Source organism: Podarcis bocagei (genome assembly GCF_964188305.1).
Source record: "Podarcis bocagei genome assembly, chromosome: 4".
Taxonomy (NCBI): Eukaryota; Metazoa; Chordata; class Lepidosauria; order Squamata; family Lacertidae; genus Podarcis; species Podarcis bocagei.
The window spans coordinates 16,961,793-16,986,999 of NC_138128.1; the positions used below are offsets into that span (position 1 = coordinate 16,961,793).

The 25,207-nt window shown below is 42.7% G+C and overlaps 2 protein-coding genes across 5 annotated transcripts; one reads left to right on the forward strand and one right to left on the reverse strand.

Moving 5' to 3' along the window:
* Positions 1 to 1,511: 1,511 nt before the first annotated feature.
* Positions 1,512 to 16,612, reverse strand: MYNN (myoneurin). 3 transcript variants are annotated; one of them, XM_081190271.1, is made up of 8 exons: positions 16,514 to 16,612; positions 14,047 to 14,346; positions 11,526 to 12,328; positions 9,443 to 9,602; positions 8,758 to 8,936; positions 8,041 to 8,124; positions 7,261 to 7,347; positions 1,512 to 6,599 (listed from the first exon to the last, which is right to left on the reverse strand). In XM_081190271.1, exons 2-8 carry the CDS (start codon positions 14,310 to 14,312, stop codon positions 6,337 to 6,339), a joined length of 1,842 nt encoding a protein of 613 aa, XP_081046397.1. In that variant the 5' UTR covers positions 14,313 to 14,346; positions 16,514 to 16,612; the 3' UTR covers positions 1,512 to 6,336. The 3 variants fall into 3 exon arrangements, with proteins under 3 accessions (XP_081046397.1, XP_081046398.1, XP_081046399.1); XM_081190272.1 differs by having other exon boundaries at positions 16,460 to 16,539; XM_081190273.1 differs by having other exon boundaries at positions 14,256 to 14,346; positions 16,514 to 16,532.
* Positions 16,613 to 19,911: 3,299 nt separating this feature from the next.
* Positions 19,912 to 24,331, forward strand: ACTRT3 (actin related protein T3). Of its 2 annotated transcripts, none has more exons than XM_081190559.1 (2): positions 19,912 to 20,256; positions 23,285 to 24,331. In XM_081190559.1, exons 1-2 carry the CDS (start codon positions 20,054 to 20,056, stop codon positions 24,201 to 24,203), a joined length of 1,122 nt encoding a protein of 373 aa, XP_081046685.1. In that variant the 5' UTR covers positions 19,912 to 20,053; the 3' UTR covers positions 24,204 to 24,331. The 2 variants fall into 2 exon arrangements, with proteins under 2 accessions (XP_081046685.1, XP_081046686.1); XM_081190560.1 differs by having other exon boundaries at positions 19,918 to 20,057.
* The last annotated feature ends 876 nt before the right edge of the window (positions 24,332 to 25,207 follow it).

A 25,207-nucleotide genomic window follows, 5' to 3' on the forward strand; every position in this document is an offset into this window, starting at 1 on the left:
CATGATGCCAATGTAAGTGTTTTTAGGATGTTTATTATTTATATTAACATTTGTCTATGCAAATGAATTCATTGAAGCCGACTGTGGGGGGGGGGAGCATGGGCAAGAAGGAAGTCGTGACAATGCAGCAGTGCAAGGCTTATGGCTCATGACTTAGACTGAGACACAACATTATTTTCAAAGAATATGTTTTCCAGGTATTATGAATGATTAATTTTGTTTAAAAATGAGCTACATTGGGGGCGTGGCGGGGTAATCTAAATGATGTTCAGTAAAGTTTGTTCTGATCTGTTAAGTCTGAACTGCACTGAATTTTATACATTCATCGACACTGGCTTTCAGTGAATGCATCATGCTCCTGTTAATCCTATTTTGCAAGCTATTAGAATTGTACAAAGATAGACTTCATGGCTAGAGACAAGATCTTAACTGACGAGCCCATCATTCACAGTGCATGGGGGGGGGCGCGGACCTGTGACTCACTCGATGTTGCTGCACTACAGCTCCAATCATCCTTGACCATTGCCTATGCTGGCTGGGACTGATGGCAGTTGGGAGTCCAACAACATCCAGAAGACAGCAAGTTTCCTACGCCTGCTATACAGGCTCCAAGAGACCAGGAAGGGTCTGATTAGTACAATCAGACGCGCTTGCAGCATCCTCTCCTTCTTTGTAGTCCCTGCCCTTTTACTCCAAACTATTAGCCATCTATGGACTGGTACAAAGGCATCATTTGATTTCTCAAGCCTTGGTGTACTGAATGTGCCATCTTCATTGGCAAGCATTATGTTTCGGTCACTGTTAGCGATGTAGCTGTGGTGCTGGAACATTTGTGGTTCTTTCAACACTCGCAGTTGCATATTTAGATGTGTGAACCAGACCTCTGGCAGTGTCGCAGGCACCCTTCTCATTAAGCATCAGGGCCAAATGTAGTCCTCTAGGCCTCTCTAATCTGGCCACTCCCCACCCCCACTCCCCAGGTCCTTTCAGGGTTTTTGGGTGCCTGAAATGTGCTCTTGGCCACAGGTATAGGGAAGCTTTGCCCCTACAGATGTTGCTGAGCTACAAGTTCCATCGGCCCCAGCAAGCATGGCGAGTGGCCAGAGGTTCCCCATACCTACTTGTACTCTTTGATAATGCTTCTTCCTTGCCTGGCTGTGTATGTGCAGAAACCAGCCGACCGCACAATGGTAATGTTTATATAAGTCTCTATAAACCAATGTTCCCCAATAACTCACTTTCAAAACACGAGACCAAAATGCCAGAGTTTCTTTGATTTACTTTAGCTGCTGTCCACAATGGTATTAAATGGGATTGAGGAAAAAGCCTGTTACAGTCAAAGCAATAAGAGAATGTACTTTACCACTGTAAGACATTATTCTACTTTCCTGTCAAATTATTGTTGTGCTTTTGCTTAGGACTCACTCATAGATCATTCTGGGACGAAGCTCTTTCAAACCACTTGTTTCCTTCAGTTATTTATAGCTAAATGAGCAACAAGAGGAACAAAGAAGGGTTACAAAACAAAGTTTTATTCAGGTCTAAACATTAAAATGTTGCAAATTTATGTACATAATCTCTCAGAAGGGAGTATAAAAGCAGGAGGTGAGCTACATACACACAAACACCCATGACAAAGTACTTTGGAAATAATTTAAACCAGAGAGGATTCACAACAGCTCCTCAGAATGTCCAGTCTTGGAATTGTTAGGGTGCCAGAACTAGTAGTAACATTCCAAGAACCAAAAAAAGCTTTAAGTATTCCCTTCTCTTAAACATGTCTCCATGCTGAGCGACTCATGACTGCAGGAAAGCTTGAAACTCCCAAACAAAACTTAGGAGCAATAAACGACAGAAAGAATGTGTGTAACATACCCCTATATTGCTTACTAAGATGCAACTTTCATAGAACCAAGCTGATCACACTCTTTAACTACTGTATTTTATTATCAGTAGGTCAGGATTTAATGAATAAGTATTTTTAAGAGGTCACTCTAGCTTAACAGCCCAGGATTTCTTGATATAACAGGTAAACACTTCAGTTTAGAAAGAAAAAGCGCTGTTTATTCAATTATTGCTGCAATAGATTCTAGCTCTCCCAGAGCCTGTGTAGTGTTATAAGAGGGGTCAAACAATGGTTTCTTAAAAAATATATTCATGTACAAAAGACAAATGAGTTCTACAAAGTAAAACATCTTTATAAATATTAAATAACTAAGTAAGGTCTACTATAAATCTAAGAACAGGTTTTTTAAAAGTCCAAAACCATGACACCAAAAAAATTGCGAAAACATTCATATCAAATATGCATACACTACAGTATGCTTTTTTTCAAGAAGATGGTTAGCTGTTGCAGTCATATTGTGAAGAAATAGGTCCGGAATATTTTGCAGAAGACACAGCCCATTTGTGCTAACAGCAACTTAGTACTATCAGGTCTTAACAAAATTTAGGGTTTTGATGTGTGTTTTTTAATTTCTCTCATCAAAAAAGCAAGTGGCTGGAGAAAATGGTGTGGAAAAGAAGATACAACCATAACTAACCCCCATGGAGTCACATGCATAATACTCCAACACTATACAAAGAAGATCAGCTCCAGCAGCTGATCACCTGTTTGGGGGAAACTGGTGTCAAACTCATAGATGCAACCCGCTTTCTCTTCCCCCAACCGTGTCAAAAGAGTTGCTAAGTGCTTTAATTAGAGCAGAGGTTAAGAGTATCCCCAAAAGCAGATACAGGTGAACAGCCTGCTGCTGTGCTGAAGTCTTTGCATTGTGGCCTAAGAGGACAGAACTTGGGCTGCTACAAGATGGTCTTATCTGACATGCGCTGCTACCTCTCTTGAAGCTGTGGAAGCAAGGGTCAGAGGCTATTGAGGATTCTGAATACCTTGTGGATTTACTAGGCAAGCATGCATATCAGGCATGGGGTATGGTTTCTGAAGCATCATAGGGGGAAAGGGGATTTCTAGCTCGAATAGGAACATAGGAAGTTGGCTAATATCATTGGTCCATCTAGCTCAGTATTGTCTACACTGACTGGCAGTAGCTCTAAAGGATTTTGGACAGTTCTTTCCCAGCCCTCTCTGGAGATGCTAGGGATTGAACCTGGGGCCTTTTGCATGCAAAACATGGGCTCCACCACTAAGCTACAGCCTTTCTCTCCAAATATAACACCCCCCCTCCAACTACAGAGAAATGCTTGCAGACAGCTTCAAACCATTCCCCCATTTATCTCGGTTTCACTCATGCCAAAAAGTCACCAAATATCTTGAAAACATTGGCAAGACAATCAGATGGCAAAGAGTATGTTTTGCATATTAAACCAGGTTCAATAGCTGGCATGCAGTTAAGAGAGACAGAAGCTGCAGCGATGATTAAGGGCTCTTGCTACTTGCTTGCCAGGCTAGAGGAACCACTGGGAAGATGTTGGGTGAAATAGCTCCTTGTATTCCGATGTTGGAATTTGGTGACCTTTCTACAGAAATGCGTTTAATTTGGGCAGCATACATGCGGCCCTATTCCAGGGGACACCACTAACCCGTCCCAAACAGATCTTGGAATTTATCTCTTTCCTAGCTGGTTGCTTCAAGACTCTTCAGTGCCAAACTGGCTCCATAACAGGCAACTCATTATTTATATTCTACACTGAACTTGCATTTGTTGCACTGGATAAGCTCTACAACTGCACCCTACAAGGGTATTTTTCTATCCCATCAGGCCACCTGGCTTGTTGCTTCCTAAACACCCAACAGACTAGGAAGCAGAGCCTATGAAGCAGCACAGTAAATAGTAACTGGCTGAGCTACATGATAAAATTGCTTTTTCGACTTAAAAAAAAATCTTGTGGGAGATCAAAAAGTTTTTTTGGGTGTTCAGAGTGTATAACTTGGAACTTTTAAGTGATCTCGTATGGATGCCGATGAACCACTAAAAATAACCATCCATTTATTCCGACACTTCCACTTTGCATACTTAATTCAGAGCACCTCCAGGGAAATTGAGTGAGAATAGGACCATCAATATCTATTAGATACAACAGCTGATAATGCAACCTCTGTACTCAGAAGCAGTATACCTCCAATTATCAAAAGCTAGGAACAAACAAGGGATAGCCATCTTCATCAGGCCCTGCTGCGGCGCTTAAGAACGTAAAAGCCTGCTGGACCCTTTTCTCAGTGGTCAACCAAATACCTGTGGAAAACCCACAAACAGGACCCAAACACAAGAGTAATTCCCACTCCTGCAGTTTTCTAGCAACTGGCATTTAGAAATGTTTCTGCCTCTGCTCATGGATACAGAGCGTAGCCATCAAATAGCCTTATCCGTAAATTTCTCCAATCCTCTTTGAAAGCCATTTAAGCTGGTAGCCATCATTGCCTCCTATGGGAGTGAGGTCCATAGTGTAACTATGCGCTATGCTCTCTTTTATCTGTCCTGAATCTTCCAACATTCAGCTCCACCGGATATCCACAAACTCTGTTATGAGAGAAGCAAAACTTTTCTCCATCCTCTTTCTCCATGCCATGCACCATCTTATAAACTTCTATCATGCCATCTCTTACTTGCCTTTGCACTAAACTAAAAAAAAAAAATCCAAATGCTGCAACTTTTCTTCATAGAAGAGTCGCTCTATTCAGCCCTTCCACATTTTCTGAACCTCTTCCAACTCTACAATATCATTTTGGCAGCGAGGAGACCAGAACTATACACGGTATGCCAAATTTCTTGGAAAGCATCTTACTAGCCAAAACTGGGAACAGAATCCTAGACTTGTCGGGATAGTAACTTGCTAGAGCCATCAGACTTCCTCTAAAATATGGATCCAACAAATGTTTTCTGTAGTGCTGTGCAAAAACCTGTCCTCCAGCTTCTCAAAATGTTTCTTACTTGCAAACGAGGCTTCCGTTTTTCTGTCCCTTTTTGCAGGGCACATTAGAATTTATAACGGGCAGGGGCTTGATTTATCATAGCCAAGTGTGTTTGTTTTCTTCCCATGAACCATTTTTGCCAACACTCTACCACTGCCTGCACTCTCCTTAAGCTGCTTTGATCTTCCTGATCTGAAACAGGCCCCCCTTTCATTGGGGAGGGAGCCTTCTGAAGGAAGATTTCCCACTGACACTGCAACAAAACTGACCGTTCTTTCTAATCCCAGAACTTCAGAAGGCGAGAAATATGAAACCTTGAACGACAAGGTGCTGTTACATAATAGAAAAAGAAGGTATTTGCACTGTAAAATGATGAGACAACATGGACATTTCCATGTCCTACAATACTGAACTTGAAGGCCAAGAACCACTTCATAAGTGTTTCCTAAAAATCACTCAACAGAAAACTAATCCAACATTGATCGTAACTACAAGAATCTGAATCCCTGTATAAAACAGCTGCATATTCGGAAGGTTGTGCGTTTGCTGCAGATCTGCTGAGGAGTGTGAGAAAGGGTCGAAATATGGTGCTGGGTACAGAATCTAGCTTCCTGAGAATCTCAACTTTCATTTCTTCTTGTAAATAAAAAGTTTAAAATCCTTATAGCTATTAAAATACATTCAAAACTGTGTAGGGGGCAACAGCTACAAAAATATCCAAAGTTAGGGAATTTACTAAAGATTTCCAGGCATTGGGACACAGTTTTAATGCTCACATATAGTTTCTGGCCCTTCCTCATCACTAACCAAAATCTACACAAAATAGAGAAATCATGCACATCTGCAATCTTCACTTTGAAGAAAGCCAATGTGGTGGAGGGGGGACGACACGGATCAAACATCTTGGCTACATAGAATTAGCTTCTGCATGAACAATGAAGGAGACCTCCAGCATGAACTGATAATTCTTAAGGCATGTGTTACTAAAGAAAAAAAGGAAGTATCTATCTTCTAGAAATACAATACAGTGGTACCTCGGGTTAAGTACTTAATTTGTTCCGGAGGTCCGTTGTTAACCTGAAACTGTTCTTAACCTGAAGCAACACTTTAGCTAATGGGGCTTCCTGCTGCTGCTGCTGCGCCGCTGCACGATTTCTGTTCTCATCCTGAAGCAAAGTTCTTAACCCGAGGTAATATTTCTGGGTTAGCAGAGTCTGTAACCTGAAGCGTATGTAACCCAAGGTACCACTGTAATTCTATCCTGATTTTGCTACATGACAAAAAGAATGGCAACCATTGTTCTAGAGTAACAAAATAAACGGAAGAAAAACAGGTGCATTTTCAAATGTCCCTATTTGAAACCCATATGAAGTCCAGCTCAGTAACAGCTTGCATGATTACGTTCCCTTTACCAAAGAAGCTCTCGTGGCCAAAGTTTTTTGCGAGTTTTCATCATGTGCAGGATGTCAATACAACTGCTGGAGGAAAATAAACTGAGGTTCTGAATAGCCAGTGATGGTAGACCTCAGAAGTGTGTCTGACTGGGGTGACTGGCTATCTGTGACAGGCAACAGAACTTGATGGTCCTCTGTTCCAAAGGGGAGAGGTAATGCTATATCTGAAGGCTTCACATCAGCAGATTCCAGCAAAGGGCTTTTCTCATTTGGAATGGAGTCTTGATCATTGAAGGAATGGTCAAGTGTGATGGGATCCAGGGGGTTCTCAGAACCTGTGAAAGCAAACAGAACTAAAATTGCGTTCATTGCTAAAAGTTGTGCACAGGAAGACACAGGAAGAGATGATTTCCCCCTGCAAACGATTCAAGGACACTCACTACTATTTACTAGTCTTCAAGCCTTCATAGAGGTTTACTGTAAACCTGAAAACAAAACAGTTGGGCTACAAGAATTATCAGCAAAATTTGATAACTGAATGGCTGATGGCCCTGACCTCAAGGACTAATCTCATTACAGATTTGGGTGGAGGGAGGGAGAATCTCAGAACCACCACCTCAAAACCAGTATTTTCATTATGACAGAATTTGGTACTAGATTAGCTCATTTCAGGTATCTGCCCTCTAAAGCCAAGTGCATCTTCATACATGACAGCTAGTAGGGTAACTAAACATGTACCTAGGCAGGTTCAGCAATGCCATTCCTTCATCACTTTACTAACGTACACAGTTGGCACTCTTGACAAAGGGTAGCGGGTCTCCCATTGGCAGCACTTAGGAGCCTAGGTTAACCACAGAGCATACTGAGGCACAGTCCAAAGAATCCACCATTTTAGTGTGGCTAAGTTTGTCTTTGGATAGCACTGCTGAACAGCTAACCTTTTTACCTATGATTCTAGGAGTAGTAGATATTAGTTCTTAAATAACCAGCACTTACCCGCATGAACCTTTGCTTTGTGTTTCTTTAGGTTTTTTATATCTGTGTAGGAGTTTCCACACAGCTCACAGATAAATGGTCTTTCACCTTCAACAAAAATTGTCAATTAGACTTCACAGATGTGCAGTGCAATCCTAGGATCTGAACCAGGGCTTCCCACAACCAAAAACAAGTTTCTATAGCCACTGCATCTCAAACTCCACCCAGGTTTTTATGGCAAAGTTGCTTAAGGCTGTTCTACATGTTTGGGAAATAACAAGTCACAAAGTGACTTTGATCCTCAGGCATAAAGCTTTTCGGTTCCTTCAAAATTGGTGTCCAATATCAGAGGACAAGAGCACATTTAATGTGGAAATGCTATCATTTCACAATTCTTTATTAGAGAATTACATATAAAGATCATAATCCCCAGTTCACATACATATAGGAAGCTCCCTTATACAAAGTCAGACTGTTGGTCCATCTAGCTCAGAATTGTCTACACTGACTGGCAGAAGCTCCAGGATTTCAGGCAGAAGTTTCTCCCAACCCTGCCTGGAGATGCCAGGAATTGAACCTAGGACCTCCTCCTTGCAAGGCAGATGCTCTACCTCTAAGTTATGGCCCTTCTAATACAGACAGGCAATTAGAAAGGTAGGTAGGAGGATCATGCTAATTGAAACTAGATTATGTGTAGTATACTATCGTTTAACTATTTGATATTAAATGACTTTGAGTATGCACATACCTGCATACAAGGCATGGAAAAGGTAAGAGGGAGGAGCACGTCTGAAAACTAACCTGTATGGGACCGAAAATGCTTGCTGAGCTCTCCTGAAGAAATGAAGCTTTTGCTACAAATTCCACATATATAAGGTTTCTCTCCTATAGAGAAAAAGAAGTGGATGAACTCAGTACACGACCTAGCAACAATGCATGTGAAGACATCATGAAATCTCAAGTGTATGGATGCACTTCAGTCTCCCCTATTAGTAGGCACGGATGCGGGTAGCGCTGTGGTCTAAACCACTGAGCCCCTTGGGCTCACCAGTTGGAAGGTCTGATTCATATACATCACACATACATCCACCCAGACTAGCAGCAATTCTAAAGCATCTCTGAGATTTTGCCTAAGCTTCATTCATGGGAGATTTCTAGGAAATCATGCATGCAAAGCATGCGTTCTTTTGCTGAGCTCTGCTGTTGACCTCAAGCACCTCATTTAACATTTAAAGCATCTGGTATTCTCAAACAGTCTAACTATCTCCACCCCGCCTTAGCTTTTAATATCAGGTGTGTTCAAAGTGGCATGGTTGCCAACTGAAAGCTGGGCTTATCATGGTGTTCTGCTCAGCAGGCAATAAAGCAGGCAAGAACAGGTCAACTCATTTACAATTTGCAGATTTTCTTGCCTGTTGCACTGCCCTACAAAGCCATACTCTTCCTATTCCATATCTATAGCACTCCATGCAAACTTGGTTGCGACATCTATCTCATGTCTTCCACTCTGGATCTCACCTGTATGCTTTCTTGAATGAGTGATGAGTGAACTCGAGACTGCAAAGGCTTTCCCACAGGTGTCACAGACATACGGCTTTTCTCCTGTATGTCGCCGCACATGATATGTCAGTGTGCTTGCCTGTGCAAATCGCTGCCCACATCTATCGCAGACATATGGCTTTTCTCCACTGTGCTTCCTTAAAGGAAAGGAGCTGGTTAGATTCTATTGGTGCACCAATCAGTTTCCCTGGACAACAGCCTTATTAAAACCGTCAAAGAACACATGCAGGCATAAATAGCAAAAGGGATGTCAGGCTACGCTCCAATGTTCCATGTTCCAGTTGGCTCTACCCCCAACTTTCCTGCATTGACCAGGAAGGTCCGAAGGGGGATTGTGTGCTCAGGTGAATGTACTTAAGAGTCCTCCCCTTGAATGGGAACCCTTGCATTATCAGGATTTGTGACCATGGGAAGGATTATCCACACACTCAGCTGAAAGCAGGAAGTATCCGCCTTCAGACTTTCCCATTCAATGTGTGAAGGTCAGAGAGGGGACAAGGAAACTACGGGTACAGATGGTGTGCATGCACACAGCCTGTGCCCCCTTCACATTGTATACCCATATGCATTCTCGGAATGCATGGGGGGAGAACTAATCTCCCTAACTTAAGCGGTCAGTTTCAGATGAGGTCCTTTTACTCACCTGGCATGAATCTTCAGATTGCTAGAGGTTGCAAACTGCAGGTTGCAGGCATCACACTTGTACGGTTTCTCCTCCCCGTGATGCATGCGGCTGTGGAAAACCAGCTGGCATTTTTGAGCAAAACCTTTGTCGCAGAGTTCACATTTGTATGGCTTTTCACCTGTGTAGAGAATTGAGCTGCTTGCTTTAGCAGGGTCTTGTGAAGGATGAGGTTTTTCAGATGAGAAGTGACAGCAAACCAGAGGATGGGGGCAAAGTTCGGAATAAAGGGAAAGTATGTCAAAGACTACTCGACCGTGTCTAAATTTAAGCTGGTAGGGCCCTAAATAACTATTCCAAACCAGCCAACATTAATGTTAGCTAGTGTGGCACAGCAGCTGGCATCTCAGGATGTCCTTGGTTCAAGACTCACCTCAGCCATGAACTTACTAAGTAGCCTTTTTTCAATGTTTAGCAAACAATTGGAAATCGACATCTATCACTGGTGACAGATGAAATGCTGGTATTACTCTGAATGGCTGAAAAAATAATGTAGATGCTAGGAGACTTCTTCACACACACACACACACACACACACACACACACGAAAAACAAACAATGGCAAATGTTCAGGAGCTCTAGGTACTGTCTTTTTAAGTTAGAATCCTTCCCATTTTGACCATTTTCAGATAACACATTTACCCCATGGTGTCTCAGAGTCACCATCAATGTATATATGGCAGCTATCTAAGTGTTCCTTTAATTTCATAAGCAGTTGTTTCCCCAATTAAATGGCATATAAATATAGCCTTTGGGAGAATCAGCAAGATATAAATTTAATAAATAATCACTGCCACATTTGAATTACTAAAATGCACCATGTTCTCCCAAGACTAAAAAGAAACAAAGAAAGAGTCTGCTTTGATGGGCTTATTAGCTTATTGATAATTCCATCAGAAATACCTGTTCAAAAGCAAATGTCATCATTGGTTCCCACAGGATGAAAGGAAATGTAGGAAGTTCACATTATTATTTTTATTCTAAGTGTATATGAGAAAAGTATGGAAGTAGAGACTACATATTCTCGGTAGGGTCTTCTCAGTAGTGGTGCCCACCCTGTGGAACGCCCTCCCATCAGATGTCAAGGAAATAAGACAACTATTTGACTTTTAGAAGACATCTGAAGGCAGCCCTGTTTTTAATGTTTGATGTTGTTGCTTTTATTATTAATAATGATATTCTGTTGGGAGCCACCCAGAGTAGCTGGGGAAACCCAGCCAGATGGGCAGGGTATAAATGATGATGATGATGATGATGCAGCTCCCACAACAAACAGTTTAAAGAGACTACCAAAATGGTAAACACAAAAAACCGATTGTCTCTTAAATTCTTTTGTGGCAAATGGTAAACTTAATGCTTAAACCAGAGCCTGCCAACATAACTTGTGTGTCACCAAGCCGAGCACATCAACATACCGCCTGGCAGAGGTATGTTAACACTGCTGCCTTTGTAGTTGCAGCTGGGCACCAAGAAATGGGTGTTTATCAAGCCAGCAGCAGTAACGTGCCACACATGGCTGCTTGGTCACAAGTCTGCAGGCTTGTACTATAGGCAAAAGAAAATGAATATGGTTTATGGTGTACAACCACACAATCCATGCCTAATATGGTTAATGAACATATGAAACTGACCTATACTGAGCACTGTTTCATCTGTTACTGTACCCTGATAGACCCTGGCTCACCTAGGTTTCAGACCGGAGTATTCCATAGCCCTGCTTAGATATGTCAGGAATCGACCTTATGCAGGCAGAGCATGTGCTCTATCACACAGATATGGCTCTTTATGGTTTGAATAAATGAGCAAGCTATGGGTATTTGTAACTTGATGTGGAAGAAAGTAGTCCCCTGCAATGCCAGTGTAGAAAAAAAAAATCTTAAAAAATGGTAATTGTACAAATTTGATAACAGCTAAAAATAAAACACTGGCAGTAAAGAATATTCCACTCACAATATTGCCATAATCATTCAAAAGTAACTATCAACCCACAATACTGAAGAAGGGAAAGCAAGAGGCAACTCCCAACACAAAGCAAGGAGCCTACCTGTATGGGTTCTTACATGTGTTTTCAGCTGGTTGCACTGCGTAAAGGCCTTCCCACAGAGCTGGCACACGTACGGTTTGACTCCTTTGTGGATCCTCATATGCCGTCTCAGACTGCTAGCTTCGGAAAACACCTTGCCACAGGTGTTACACACTGGCTTGGCCTTGGGGTATTTCGGATCCAGTTCCTCTCCCGAGCTTTCCAGCTGGTAAGAGTTCTTGTCACTGGCGATGTTGGACAAGCAGTGCTCCTTCAAAGCACAATCCTGCTGCGCTTTACCCCGTTTGGACTTCATAGTCATCGTCTGGACAAGGATCTCCTGCGCAGCAAAGGTTTCACTCTCCACCACAGGTGTAAGCTGCAGCTCAGAATTATCCCCACCTTGGGCAGCTTGCTCCGTGATCTCTGTGGCGAGCTTATTTGCATCTAAAAACATCTCCACTGCAGAGTTCTCTGCAGCATCACTTGGATATTGTGCTGGCTTGTTTGGCAGGTTTTTGGGAGAGCTGAAGGCCTTCTTTCGCTTTTTGGTTTGAACAGATTTTTTCCCTGCGGTTGCTATTAAGACTGGGGACTGCACCGTGTCCACTGAAGGGGCATCCAATCTCTCTTGGCTGTTATAGTCACGAAGGGTTAGCAGGCAAGTCTGCTGGTTCAATGCAATATTCCCAGTGATACTAGAGATTTCTGTAGAAGAGGGATTAGCAATAAAAGCAAAGTCTTCCATCTTTATTTTACATTTAGTGACCACCTCCTCCACTTTGAGATAGTCGGCAGCCTGATGTATTTCTTTAACATTCCAGCTGCAAGGGAAAAAGGTTAAATGGGAATGTACCAACTGAAGAAAACAAGCTGTCTTATAGAATTAGTATAAATACTAAGTGGATAGAAACTGATGAAGCTTGCAATTAGATTTTTATAATTTAGACTGGAATTTTTTCATATTTTTAAATAATTCAAATGTATTACATATTCCTTTAAAAAATAATCTAGTTTAAAAGCTGAATTTAATAGAGTTCATCAACCACTGCTCTTTTCCAGTGTGGTGCTGTGATTGAACATCTAATTTGCACAACAGAGACTCAGGTTCAGATCCCACTATTCAAAAGGTGCCCTTCAGATGCAGTTTATAACCAGGTTATTAGAAACATAAGATTTCCATAATAAAACATGAGAACTAAAGAACTTGATTTAAATAAATATATTAAATCCTAGGAAAGGTGTTAGGTATGAGCCACCACATCTCAAGACCAGTCAGTAATGCTAATATTTTGAAAATGATCAAGTGTTTGTATTTTGAAACTGGTCAAAACCAAAGGACAAGTAACACTGGTCTCACCCACAGGTTCGTTGCTGCTGCACAAAAGTCCCCTTAAGCCCATTTCCTTCACAACCAGGACATCTACTGAAATTCACGAAAAGCCCCACCCCTCCTTTCACAATTTCCCTGTGTCTTGACTCAGGCAAGAATAGTCTTTGCAAAAGCCTCTAATTCTGCTTACCTTTTCTGTCACCTCAGTGACCCCTTACTTCTTATAACTTTTGCCTTTGCCTCAGGATGCATGGAAGAAAATGGCTGATATGCATAGTGGAGGGAGGGTAATAAAAAAGGTAAGGTCAATGACCCCTGGATGGTTAAGTCCGGTCAAAGGCGACTATGGGGTGCAGCATCCATCTCGCTTCAGGCTGAGGGTGCCGGCATTCCAAATCATGTGGCCAGCATGACTAAACTGCTTCTGAGGCAACAGAACACCGTGAAAGAAGCCAGAGTGCATGGAAACGCCGTTTACCTGCCTGCCACAGTGTGGATTCAAACTGCCAACCTTCTGATCAGCAGGCCCAAGAGGCTCAGTGGTTTAGACCACAGTGCCACCTGTGTCCCTAGGGAGGGAGGGTGTGGAAATAGGGAACGTCTTTAAGCAGCTGCTTGCAATGCAACAACTGAGGCTGCAGTATAATACTAAAACAGAGGCAGTGCAGGCCCGAAATGATCACAGTCCAATGAGAACTGTATTCTGTGTAAATTGCAGGCACAAGGAATAAAGAGCTGAAGCCCCCTAAACCAGGGTCATGATCTGGATCTGGTGGATCATGCTGGTCATTTCTGAAAGTAAAATAATGCACTCAAGGGCATCACTTATAGTTTAGCCCTCAGTTCCCTTCCATTTGCTATTTATACCCCTCTGGGGGGGCAAGGAAACGCTAGGGTGAGAAACTGTTCCCATAAATAATCTCTGGCAAAACTAGAATTAGTGTTTGCCTCTTTTTATGTTATAATATTGGCCTATGAAACAGTTACTCCCTTGAATGAGGAGCCTGAAACCACAGCGACATCAACTATCAGGTGGGTGGTATTATCCTAGCATATCCTAGTTGTATTTTCTGACCTCTTTGTCCTTGCTCCATTTGTGACATGTCTACTTAAATTGCAAGCCATCAGGCAGCAACCTGTCTTTTTAGTTCTCTGTGAATGTCTTATTTTGAATACTCTGCAGACAAATGCCCAGCCTTATTGTATTACCTGTCAAGGTTTAAATCTCCTGTATATATGAACTCCAGAAGTTTCTGAAATCCATCAGCCTTCACTTGATTCTGATCCAAAAATATGTTACTCTCCGAAGTATCCCTGTAAAAAGCCCCAAAGTACTCGCTAAAGGAAGCCAGAACATTTCGGTGAGCTTTAAATTGGCATTCACCAATAACGATGGTGCAGTCACAAAGGAAGCCCACCTCTCGCTGTTTGTTCAGTCTCTCCAGTAGGTGCTCACAGTGATGGGAATACTGCATTTTGGGTATTGAGACACAGCTTCCTTGCTTTGGTCTGAGAAGGCAAAGGAACATATTTAGTATCAGTATGCCAGGCCCAGAATAGAATATAGATGTACTATAGTTCCCACTCAACGATCTTAAACTTTTAAGCAATCCTGCACTTAAGGACAAATTATATGAATAGCATCACATGCAGTAACATCCTGTTACTTGTCACTAAAACCAGATTATTAAATTTTACAGACTGGTTTGGGTCACAACTATCATTTTTATATGATAGCTTATTGAAAATTTGATGTCCCTCATTTCAGTGGGGGTTTTTTTGTCCCAGACTGCATCATGTAGGCCTTGTATACTCTGACAAGAATGAAAGATTAGTATCTCATAGCTATTTTTCCATATTAAAAATTTCCTTCCAGTAGCACCTCAAGAGTTATTGGTTATGAGCTTTTGTGTGCATGCACATGAAAGCTCATACCAATAAGAAACTTAGTTGGTCTCTAAGGTGCTACTGGAAGGATTTTTTTAATTTTGTTTTGACTACAGCAGACCAACACAGCTACCTACCTGTAACTAGAACTATTATCTATAGTTATTACTCATATAGTGTGTAGTTCCTACAAAGAAGGCACATCCATAAAGAAAATAATATGGCATCCAAATATAAATTGCTAGGATAAAGCTCCAATCGGATGCAAATCTGCATGGATATGCTGCATATAGAACACACATATTTACAGGTGTGTTAGATGTAGTTTCCAGTCCAGAATAACTGACTGTAGGTAAGCTACTCTGGGAGCCTTTTCAGCTGAACAGTGGGGTACAAATGCTCAAAATAAACAATCTTAAGTACTTCCTAAATAGAACCATTGTAAAATATGAATTGGGCTCCAATTCAACAATCCCCAAAGACAAAAAGAAATCCAGTATGTAACTATTCTGGAGTGTTCACAGACCACTGCCTTTGTCTGAAACTACACACTCAAACCACCACAGATAATTTAACTCTCCTTCAGTATACACAATCACTTATATCAATGGGGGGGGGGAGAAGAATCCCTATAAATCGCTCTCCCTTTACCCAATTATCTATATACAGTACATATATCATGATCACCAACCTTCCAGCCTTCAGTCCAACCAAGCGCAAGTCTGTCAAGGATGGTTACCGACACCCCCCAATAACCTCAGCCAGCCTACTCCTGAAAACTTATATCAATTCTACCACCCATTTAGCACATCATTTTGCTCCCATACTGTAGAGTGGAGAGCAACATGGCCCAATCCAGTTACCATCACAACTGAACTGTAAATTTCAGCCTGCTCAGCTAGCAGGTAAATTCCTCCCAGCTTGCTTAGATGACCCCAAGCCATAGCTGTCAATTTTTCCCTTTTTTAAAGGGAAATTCCCTTATTCCGAATAGGATTCCTCGCAAGAAAAGGGGAAAGTTGGCGGCTATACCCTAAGCGTGTACACAACTGCACTTGCATGTTGTAATCTTACACCAAATATGCCTCTTCCCAACAAGCTCACTCAGCGCTTTGGGGGCAACAGTCACCATTGTGTTCAGTGGCTCCGGTTCCTTATTAATTCTTTTTGCAAATCACTCGGAGGGGTTTGGCGGGTTTGTCTGTATGACCAGTCCTCCGGTTATAAATTGGATGAAATAAATAGATATAATCGTGCTTAGGATGGCAGCTCTACTTCCTAGAATCACAGAGCTGAAAGGGACCCCGACGGTCACCTAGTCCAACCCCCTCCAAATGGAGGCAGGAATCTTTTTGTCCAACATGGGGTTCAAAACATAACCCTGAGATAAAGAGCGTCACGCTCTACCGACTGATCTACCCCAGGCTCGGGACAGACGCTTGCCAACGAATTGACTGCGGGCGAGGAGCGCCCCTTTCCACCCGCCCCCCAGATTTGACTGTCTGAGGACCACTCCGCACATTTACTGGCCCAGCCCTGCCCCCCCCCGCCCTCTGCGCTGCCCCATTCCTCCTGCACTTCGTCGAGGCAGCCCTTCCTATACACCTCCTGTATATCTTTCCTCACATAAAAAACACCCTTTCTCTCCACTACCCGAACCCCCCCCCCGCGCCAGATTGGTCCCGCCCAACTGCCCATTCTTCCCTCCCCTCAGAACTACTAGGGGGAAACACACCTGGAAAGGGGCAGGGGTGGGGTGGGGGGATGGGGGACGCGGAACCTTGTTCACCTCAGTCCGCCATTTTATGATGACGCGACCCGCACCGGCGGCCGAAATCTCACTTCCGTTCTCAAATGAACTCCGGCAACTAAAGAGTGGCGGCGGGAGGGGAGGGGGGGGAATAAGGTGGAAATGGAGGGAGGGGCCGAATTAGGTTCCGGCCGGGAACTTCTTCCCTCCCACCTCCCCTGACAAAACTACCTTTCCCATGATGCCTAGCACCAAAAATGAACTCTGCCAGCGGTCGAGTTTTTCCTCAGCGTGAGGGGAAATGTAGTTCCTAAGTGCCTCGCCGAGGTTAACTGCTTGGGTGCCAAGGACAGAATGAAATGAGAACGGATCGGAATAGGCTTTGTTAGGAAGTAGGTGGTATCAGCAGAGCACGCAAAGGAATGTCCCCTCACCCGCAAAGCTGCATAAGATAATTTTTCTCAACATTTATTGCGGTTTTTATGCTGAAGGCACTGCAATGCTGGGCAGAAGAGGGAAATAAATAAATGAAAATCCCGAGACTGGACTGCCATCAAGATACATAACGGCCACTTAAATGCTGTTTTGCAGGAAATGTGATTCCAATGTGGCCCTAATGGCTGCAGATATAAAGTGATATGTTGAAAGTTCGGTTACAAATGCACACTCGGGTTAATCTGAAATAGATTTACCAGCCAGTTCTGCCCCCTCCCTCCACAATCCAGTATTAGGCAATTTCATATTGAACTAAATAAAACACGTTTTGGCAGCGAATAAAGTGTAATCCCAAATCCGTAATATAAACGGGTCAAAATAAATAAATTCAAGAAAAAGAAACTTGCGTGTTTCCGCCCGGTTTCGAACCGGGGACCTTTCGCGTGTTAGGCGAACGTGATAACCACTACACTACGGAAACCTCTATATGAAAACGTTTGAAATTATTCTATATATATGCCTGTGGCTCAACGGGCGAATGAATAGAAACATCAGCACAATACATGGTACTTAATACTGAATTCCAAAAGTATATTTATAATCCTAAATAGTCAAGCCCAAAGACAGATATGCGCGGAACTCCGAAACATATGGAGAGCAAGCCCCACACAGAACGCAATGAGATTACAACTCCCTAGGAAACATGCCAAAGACTGAGCTGTCAGATCTTCCTTGTGTGGACATATGCTGATGTCCAATAGTGTATACATATTTTTTTTTTAAAAAATTCTGTTTCCGCCCGGTTTCGAACCGGGGACCTTTCGCGTGTTAGGCGAACGTGATAACCACTACACTACGGAAACTTGCATACAGCTCACCACGCCTCCTCTTTCCCTAGTAAGTACCATTGCTGTAATCTCAGGTGTGCGTTCTAAATGAAAAGAGCAGATCATTGCAATGGCAGCTTTTGAGGTTTTTTTCCTTCTACTTATGATTGCATATATTTCTAAAGGGCTTACTACAACTCCTGTCTGTGCCGGCCAGCATGCCGGGAGTGGGGGGGAGGCTGGGTTACAGTTAAAACTAAGGTTGCTCTTGTCTCTTTTCTAGCTTTAACGACCAATGCATTTGTCAGGGGATTGCTGCGACAGACCCCACCACCCAGCGGTTGCCTGATGTATGCTAATTTATACGTATATATCTCCACAAGCCGAATAAGAAGGTAAAACCTTGCCAGGGATCTTAATTGTGGAAATTGTGCTTATTAGCTCTCCCATAACAAAACCCCCCACTTTAATTAAATTAAATCTGCTCTATTTGTTTAGGACGCACATCTGAAATTAACAGCAATTGTACTTACTGGAGGAAGAGGAAGCAGATGTCCTCGTATTCAGGTTTCCGTAGTGTAGTGGTTATCACGTTCGCCTAACACGCGAAAGGTCCCCGGTTCGAAACCGGGCGGAAACATAAACTTTTTAAAAAAGAACTTCTTCCTTTAAATCATTGGAGATCAATCACCCATGTCCATGCAGGAAGATTTGACAGCTCAATCTTCGGTATGTTTCCTCGTGAGTTATACTCTCAGATGCATTCTGTGTTGGGCTTGCTCCCAGTTAAGTGTGCATAGACAGTAGCCTGAATTGACCTTGATCTCCAAAACTGCATTGTTCTTAAAAAATATACTGTACCAAATTCACGGTTTTGAAAAACGTTATTGAAATTCTCCTGCGGTGCCTCTCTTCTCTGAGGACTTGGAAAGCAGCTAATAAATTATTTTAAGAACTACTGCATAAATCACAAACATTCAAAGAAATTAAGGCACTGTGACCAGGAAGGAGGTGATCCTCCAGAATAGAGGAATTTGTGAAGTTTTGGGCAGCCGTGAAGAACACATTCACAAGGTGATTTTATCCAACTACAGGTAGCTAGGCATAACCTACTGCAAGCCCCTTAAGAAATTAGCAGGTGAACATTGCAGTGGACCAAGGTAGAGGCTTGCACCCAGAAGCCTGACAAGCACTCAGCAAATTTCGAGACTACAGAGCTTCTAATTGAACTCACTGGAACTTAATTCTGACTATGTAAATTTAGGGTTATTCTGTGCGGAACTGTTGGTTGGTTGTCCGTCCTTCATCATGTCACACCTTGTTCATTTCTTTTCTCCTTTGTGGGTCATGAAAATCTGCATTATATGCTGAGCATGTTAGTCAGCAGATGAACCTTCCCCTAACACCTTTACAGCTCTCTCATTCATAGAAAAATCTACAAATAAGTAAACAGATGCATAAAACAAAACGCAAATCTGGATCACTGTAACTTTATTTCTGCCCCAAGAATAGCTGAATTATGGAGACAGGACGTGTTGTTCAAATAACACGAAGTATGCTCATGCTGCCTCCTAGTGGTGCAGCAATAAAACTGCTAGCACATTTGCAAAGCTAAACAGGGCCTGATACGATTTCAAATGTACCGGTATTTGTTACTCTCTAAGTAGTCCCAGGCATAGGAATCCCTTTTGTCCCAGAAGCTTCATGCTTGACACTACTGAACTACGTATAGCAGTTTGCAACAAAAAATCATTAACAGTTAAGAACATAGTCTTGTTTTTGCTTATATTGCATAATGGGGGCTGGCTGAAGGTAGCAGCCCAGAGTGGCTGGGGAAACCCAGGCAGATAGGTGGGGTATAAATAATAAATAAAAAAATATTATTATTATTATTATTATTATTATTATTATTATTATTATTATTATTATTATTATTATTGACAACTTGGTGGGGCAGTGCGCTGTTCACCCTTATTCCCTTATTGTATGTATCAGCTCCCACTGGGTTCTTGAGGCTTGGAATAATGATTCACGGTATGTGCACAGAAAGCAAAACAAAACAAAAATCCTTCCCCATTTCCTAGTCATATAGATATTCACAGCCTTACAAAGCTTCAGGAGAGGGTATCATAGCAACATCTAAGTCACAATAGAGCCAGCCACACATGCCTGGGAAGATTGTTAGCCTTACTCTTCCCCCAAAATAAGACAAGCCCACTGAGAGTCAAGTGCCCTGAGCAGAAACAGGCAGCAGCAGAACCATCACTCAGGGAACCACCGCTCAGGAACTAGGCAGAAGCAGAACCAACTCTCAGGGATGGGTGAGCTGCCACCAGCTGTGGTGATAGACAATGGCTCAGGTCTGCTCAAGGCTGGCGTGGCTGGGGACAAGGAACCGCGTGTCATCTTCACCAACCTAATAGGCCGCCCCAAGGCCAAGTCTGTGATGTTGGGCGCTGGCCAGAAGGACTTCTACATTGGAGATGAAGCGCAAGCCAAGAGAGGGATCCTCTCCCTCAGGTGCTTGGAAGACGTGGGGGATTTTGAACCGTAGGGAAGCAATACATATTGGCTACGCTAGTTTCTTAGGAGTGGAGGTGTCTAGGGAAACAAGTGGCCTGGGATGGTACACAGAAGGGGAGTGGCGAGTTCATGCCAAAAGTGATTCAGGCTCATGAAGGCTATAGGGTCACAATAGGGTAGAACGGTGGTGGTGATTTCAGGCTTGGGGGCCAAATGCAGCCCTCCAAGTCTCTATTATCTGGCCCCTGGGACTTTGCCCAGAACACCCCCCTCACTGGCCCTGCTGCACACAGGCATTGAGTGTTTTTGCCTGGCTGGAATGTGCCCTTTAACTCTGATAATGCCTCTTGCTTTCCTGAGAGAAGGTGTGTCAATGTGTGCAGAAACTAGCTAAAGGCAAATGTTTGCATTTATTGCTCCACCCACTTTTGCCTTTTCTTCCAGTCACAAATAGCATGTGGCCCATGGAAGGTTACAAAAAAAAAGGATAGGAGCAGCCCATGGAGGAGGACAGTGGCATCAGGGGAAATGGCCAGGAGGAGGGGTTTAAGAGCAATGAGAGAGGGGCTGCGCCCACCAGCTGAAACAGCTGCATCCCTTTATCTGCAGCTGTGAGTCACTCTTGAAAACGAACAAATTAGAGGTCAAAATGGATCAGTGATTATTACATCAGGATATCTGCTCAATTGTAAATACTTAGCCTCCCAATACAACTGAAATTTACATTTCCCTTTTTGACAAAGACTACATTTCGTAAAATCTTAAGGTTATTCACTGATTGCTACTTTCTTATTTTTATTTTTTACATATAATTGAAATTGAAATTTAAATACTTTATTGTCACTTGTACAACTTGTATGCAGTGAGATTACACGAGCACCCCCCACTCAGCTCTTTTAGTCTTAATTCCCCTCATTTACTGACGCACACCCACCAAACCCGAAAGTCAGTTGCCCTGTTGTTATCTTTTCATTCAGCAGCCTAACAGCCCACGGATAGAAGCTGTTCTTTACCCTGTTGGTGCAACTAATCATGTTTCTATATCTTCTATATCCTATACAGGAGCAGTGTGAAATCTTTTTCCAAATTAACAAAGCCAAAATAGTCTTATTCGGATAAACAGGTTTTGGGAGGGTTTCATAATAAGAAACACAATGGTCCAGATCCAAAGAGTTGTCCTGAAATTTTATTCAAGTGCATGAGTCTGGTAAATTATGAAAAGTCCCACTGCTATAGGCTTAACCAAATTTTGTAGGCTGAAGCCAGTGTGTGGAAGCCCTACATCAACATGGCTTCTGTTAATGTGTTTAGGATTCAAAATTTAGGCTGTCATCTAACTGCACTAATTAGCAAATTAGGTCAACATAAATGAATAGGACTAGTTCACAGGTAAAAGCACCTGACATTCAAATTGACTTATTTGCAGAAGATTCATAGTCAAATTCAAAATGGCCAGACTCAGGGGGGAAAGAGCCAATTTTGCAATCTACAGTCCGGGTGCAATTTGTTCTGGAAATGTCATGGTCCCATCAATGCAATGCCTAGTAACAGGGTAGAGTGAGTTTCAAAGCTTATAATGGATTGATGGTTATCTGGAGCATTCCTCTATGGTTTGCAGTGTATCCAGTTTCACACTGAACTTTTCACCTCAACTCCACCACACATACGAGATAGACATAAGGTAGCTAAAATCAGTTAGGCTTTGTTTTCTCATACTGTGTTTAAAATGGTGGTAGAAGGGCTGGCACTTTAAAGACTTTGGTACACATCTATATTACAAATGAAATTGGCTTAACAGTCATGGATACCTCACCCCATCGAGAAGCACCCTGGCACAGGTACAGTTCCCAAGGTTTATTAGCTAGGGCCCATGAGGGATGGGTGAATCTATCAATGTTGGTTTTGCTCAGTTTTTAGTTTTTCCAATCTTAAATTCAGTTCCCCACATTTCTACATCAGTTGGCATTTTTTTAAAAAATGAAGTTCTCATGTATGGTAAATGCATTCAGCATTTTAGTGCATTGCTGCTGTCAGTCTCCTCTGGAGTAAGGATATGGGATTCAGCTATATGTCATCTGACCTGGTCAGAGGACTCTTCCCTACTGAACAGCATTTATGGCAGGCTGCTGATGTGTACATTGAAGTTCAATAAGACCTGCAACTGCAGTTGGCACTTCCAGGAGGCTGGAGAAGAGACTTGCCACCATTGCTCTGCCTGACAATAGCCTTTTGGTGCTGCCAGCCTCCTCTGCAGGAGATGTGGGAGCCCTGCTTGTATGTCATCTATATCAGAAATTTTATTGTTGGTTAACTTTTGTGTTTGCTTTGAGCCTAAATTAGGGTATTGGGGGGGAATGCTGAATTTATTCTGTGTTTGCTAAATTGATTTTTGTATTTTGAATTAACTGACATGTTCCATATGTTGTGTATTTAATGTTTTGAATGTTTGTTGTAAGCTGCTTTGAGCATAGTTTGTTGTGAGAAAGTGGCGTATAAGTAAAATCAATCAATCTAGAAATGAATCCTTAAATCCATGACAGTAAAATAAAAAGTTTGAAACTGCTTCTGATTCAGGCATGGAGCCACATTCTTCATGAGGGGTTTATTTTCATTTACTACAGTTATCCTCAAGGCAGCATATATGGTTCCTCCTTCCCTTCCATTTCATCCACACAACAACCCTAAGAGGTAGTTTAGGTGGAGAGTTAGTGACTGGCCCAAGGTCACCCAATGAACTCCATAGCTGATAAAGAATTTGAAACCTGATGTTCCAGATTCAAGTGCAACACTAGACACACTTAGCACTTTGGTTGTTTTCTGATTCAATGTGTTTTTACATACACTTGCACATGAAATACATAGAGAGTACATAAGATGCTGGCAAATTTAGTAGTACAAGAAGTTTGCTATGTGCTTTCACAAGGGTACATAGGCATGCTGCATTTTAAAGCTGGGAATGCTAAAGGTTTTGGGCATGACAGATTATGATAATATAATACCACCATCTTATTTTATTCTTCTATAGATATCCAGTGGAACATGGAATTGTCACTTCCTGGCCTGACATGGAGAAAATATGGAAGCACGTTTATGATAATGAATTAAGGTTAAACTCCTGCACAAGACCAGCTCTGATAACAGAGGCACCACTCAACCCACTGGCCAACCGTGAACAAATGACAAAGCTGCTCTTTGAAAAATTTGAGGCACCAGCTCTCTACGTGGCCATCCAGGCTGTCTTGGCACTCTACGCAGCAGGCCTCACAACAGGTTGTGTGATGGATTCTGGCGACGGCGTCACCCACACTGTCCCGATATTTGAGGGCTACTGCTTGCCTCATGCTGTTCTTCGGCTTGACCTGGCAGGCCGGGATCTTACAGAATATCTCATGAGGATCCTGAGGGAAAGCGGCATTGCGTTGGTGAGCACAGCTGAGAGGGAAATTGTGCGAATCATCAAGGAGGCTCTGTGTTACGTGTGCTTGAACCCTGAGGAAGAGATGGCTAAGAAACCTACTTCAATTGAGAAAACCTGGAAATTGCCTGATGGGCAAATCATTAAAATCCACAACCAATTGTTCCGCTGCCCTGAAACCCTCTTTCGCCCATCTAACATTGGCATGGAAGCCCCAGGTATTGATAAACTGCTGTTCAACACTATAATGAAATGTGATATCGATTTGAGGACCACTTTGTATGCCAACATACTGCTTTCTGGTGGTTCAAGTCTCTTTCCTGGCATTTCTGATCGCCTCACAAAGGAGTTGATTCGTATGGCTCCCAAGGACACAGAGGTGATGGTCCAAGCACCTTCTGACAGGAAGATCTCTGTCTGGATGGGAGGATCTATCCTTGCTTCTCTCTCTGCCTTCCAGGAGATGTGGATATCCAAGGAAGAATATGCTGAAGTTGGGGCCAATATAGTACACAGGAAGTGCTTCTAGATTCCTGTTGTATTGAAACATTTTTATTTAAAAAGCTGTGGGGAAGAAACACAAATTCATGGCATCCTTGGTGAGGCTTTTAGCCTCACAGCTTTCTGAAAGATGAATAAAGGTAACACTTCCATGCATACTTGTTGAGGGTACAAATTTGGGATTGTCTGTAGAATAGACTACTTGTTTATTGATGAAAAATGACATGCTTGCAATCTATAAGGAAAAAAATGACTTGGAGTAAGGTTGTAAAAAGCAAACTAAGGCACTAGTTTTTTTGTTTCAAGTATAGGTTTAATTAAATGTTTCTTTCATATAGTTCACCAGGTCCTTTCTTACAACCTCATTCAGCATAAGATCCCAGTTTGGCATGTTTTACCATTAAGCCAGAATGGATTTACCATGAAGCACTGCAAAGCAAAATACTTTCGGCAACAACAGTGGCTTTTTATGTTTGCTGTTGTTGAACGAAAAGAACCATCCACATGGCTTTTAAATGAGGGGAGGGGATAAATCAATACAGCAAGAGGGCAGACGAAGCCTTCAACGATGTGTATATATACCTAAAAATCAAGGTTAACATTAAAGTATCAGATGAACTAGCCTTGTGTCCGGAAAGCTTATACTGCGATACATTTGTTAGACTTTAAATTGTGTTCACAAAACCCATGCCTGCTTGTGAAGAAAATGGGAGAACAATGGTATAAAGACGGGCGTGCTGCAACATGCCTCCGTGCATGTCTGAACAGTTCGAATAAGGGCCCCAAAGGCAAAGCCTACGAAAACGGGGGGGGGGGCGGGCGGGCGGGCCGGGACCTGTAAAATTGGAGCAACTCCACACAGTAAACTAGCGGGCAAGCATGTCCTGGCATGCTGCTACAAGGCAGAGCGACCTCACCATGAACTTCCGCCAGATGATGTTCCCGCCCACGACCCGCAGCCAATGAGAGGCAGCGCACGCTCCGCCTGCTAACCAATCAAGCGCCGCGGAGGCCGCGCAAGCGCCGGAGAAG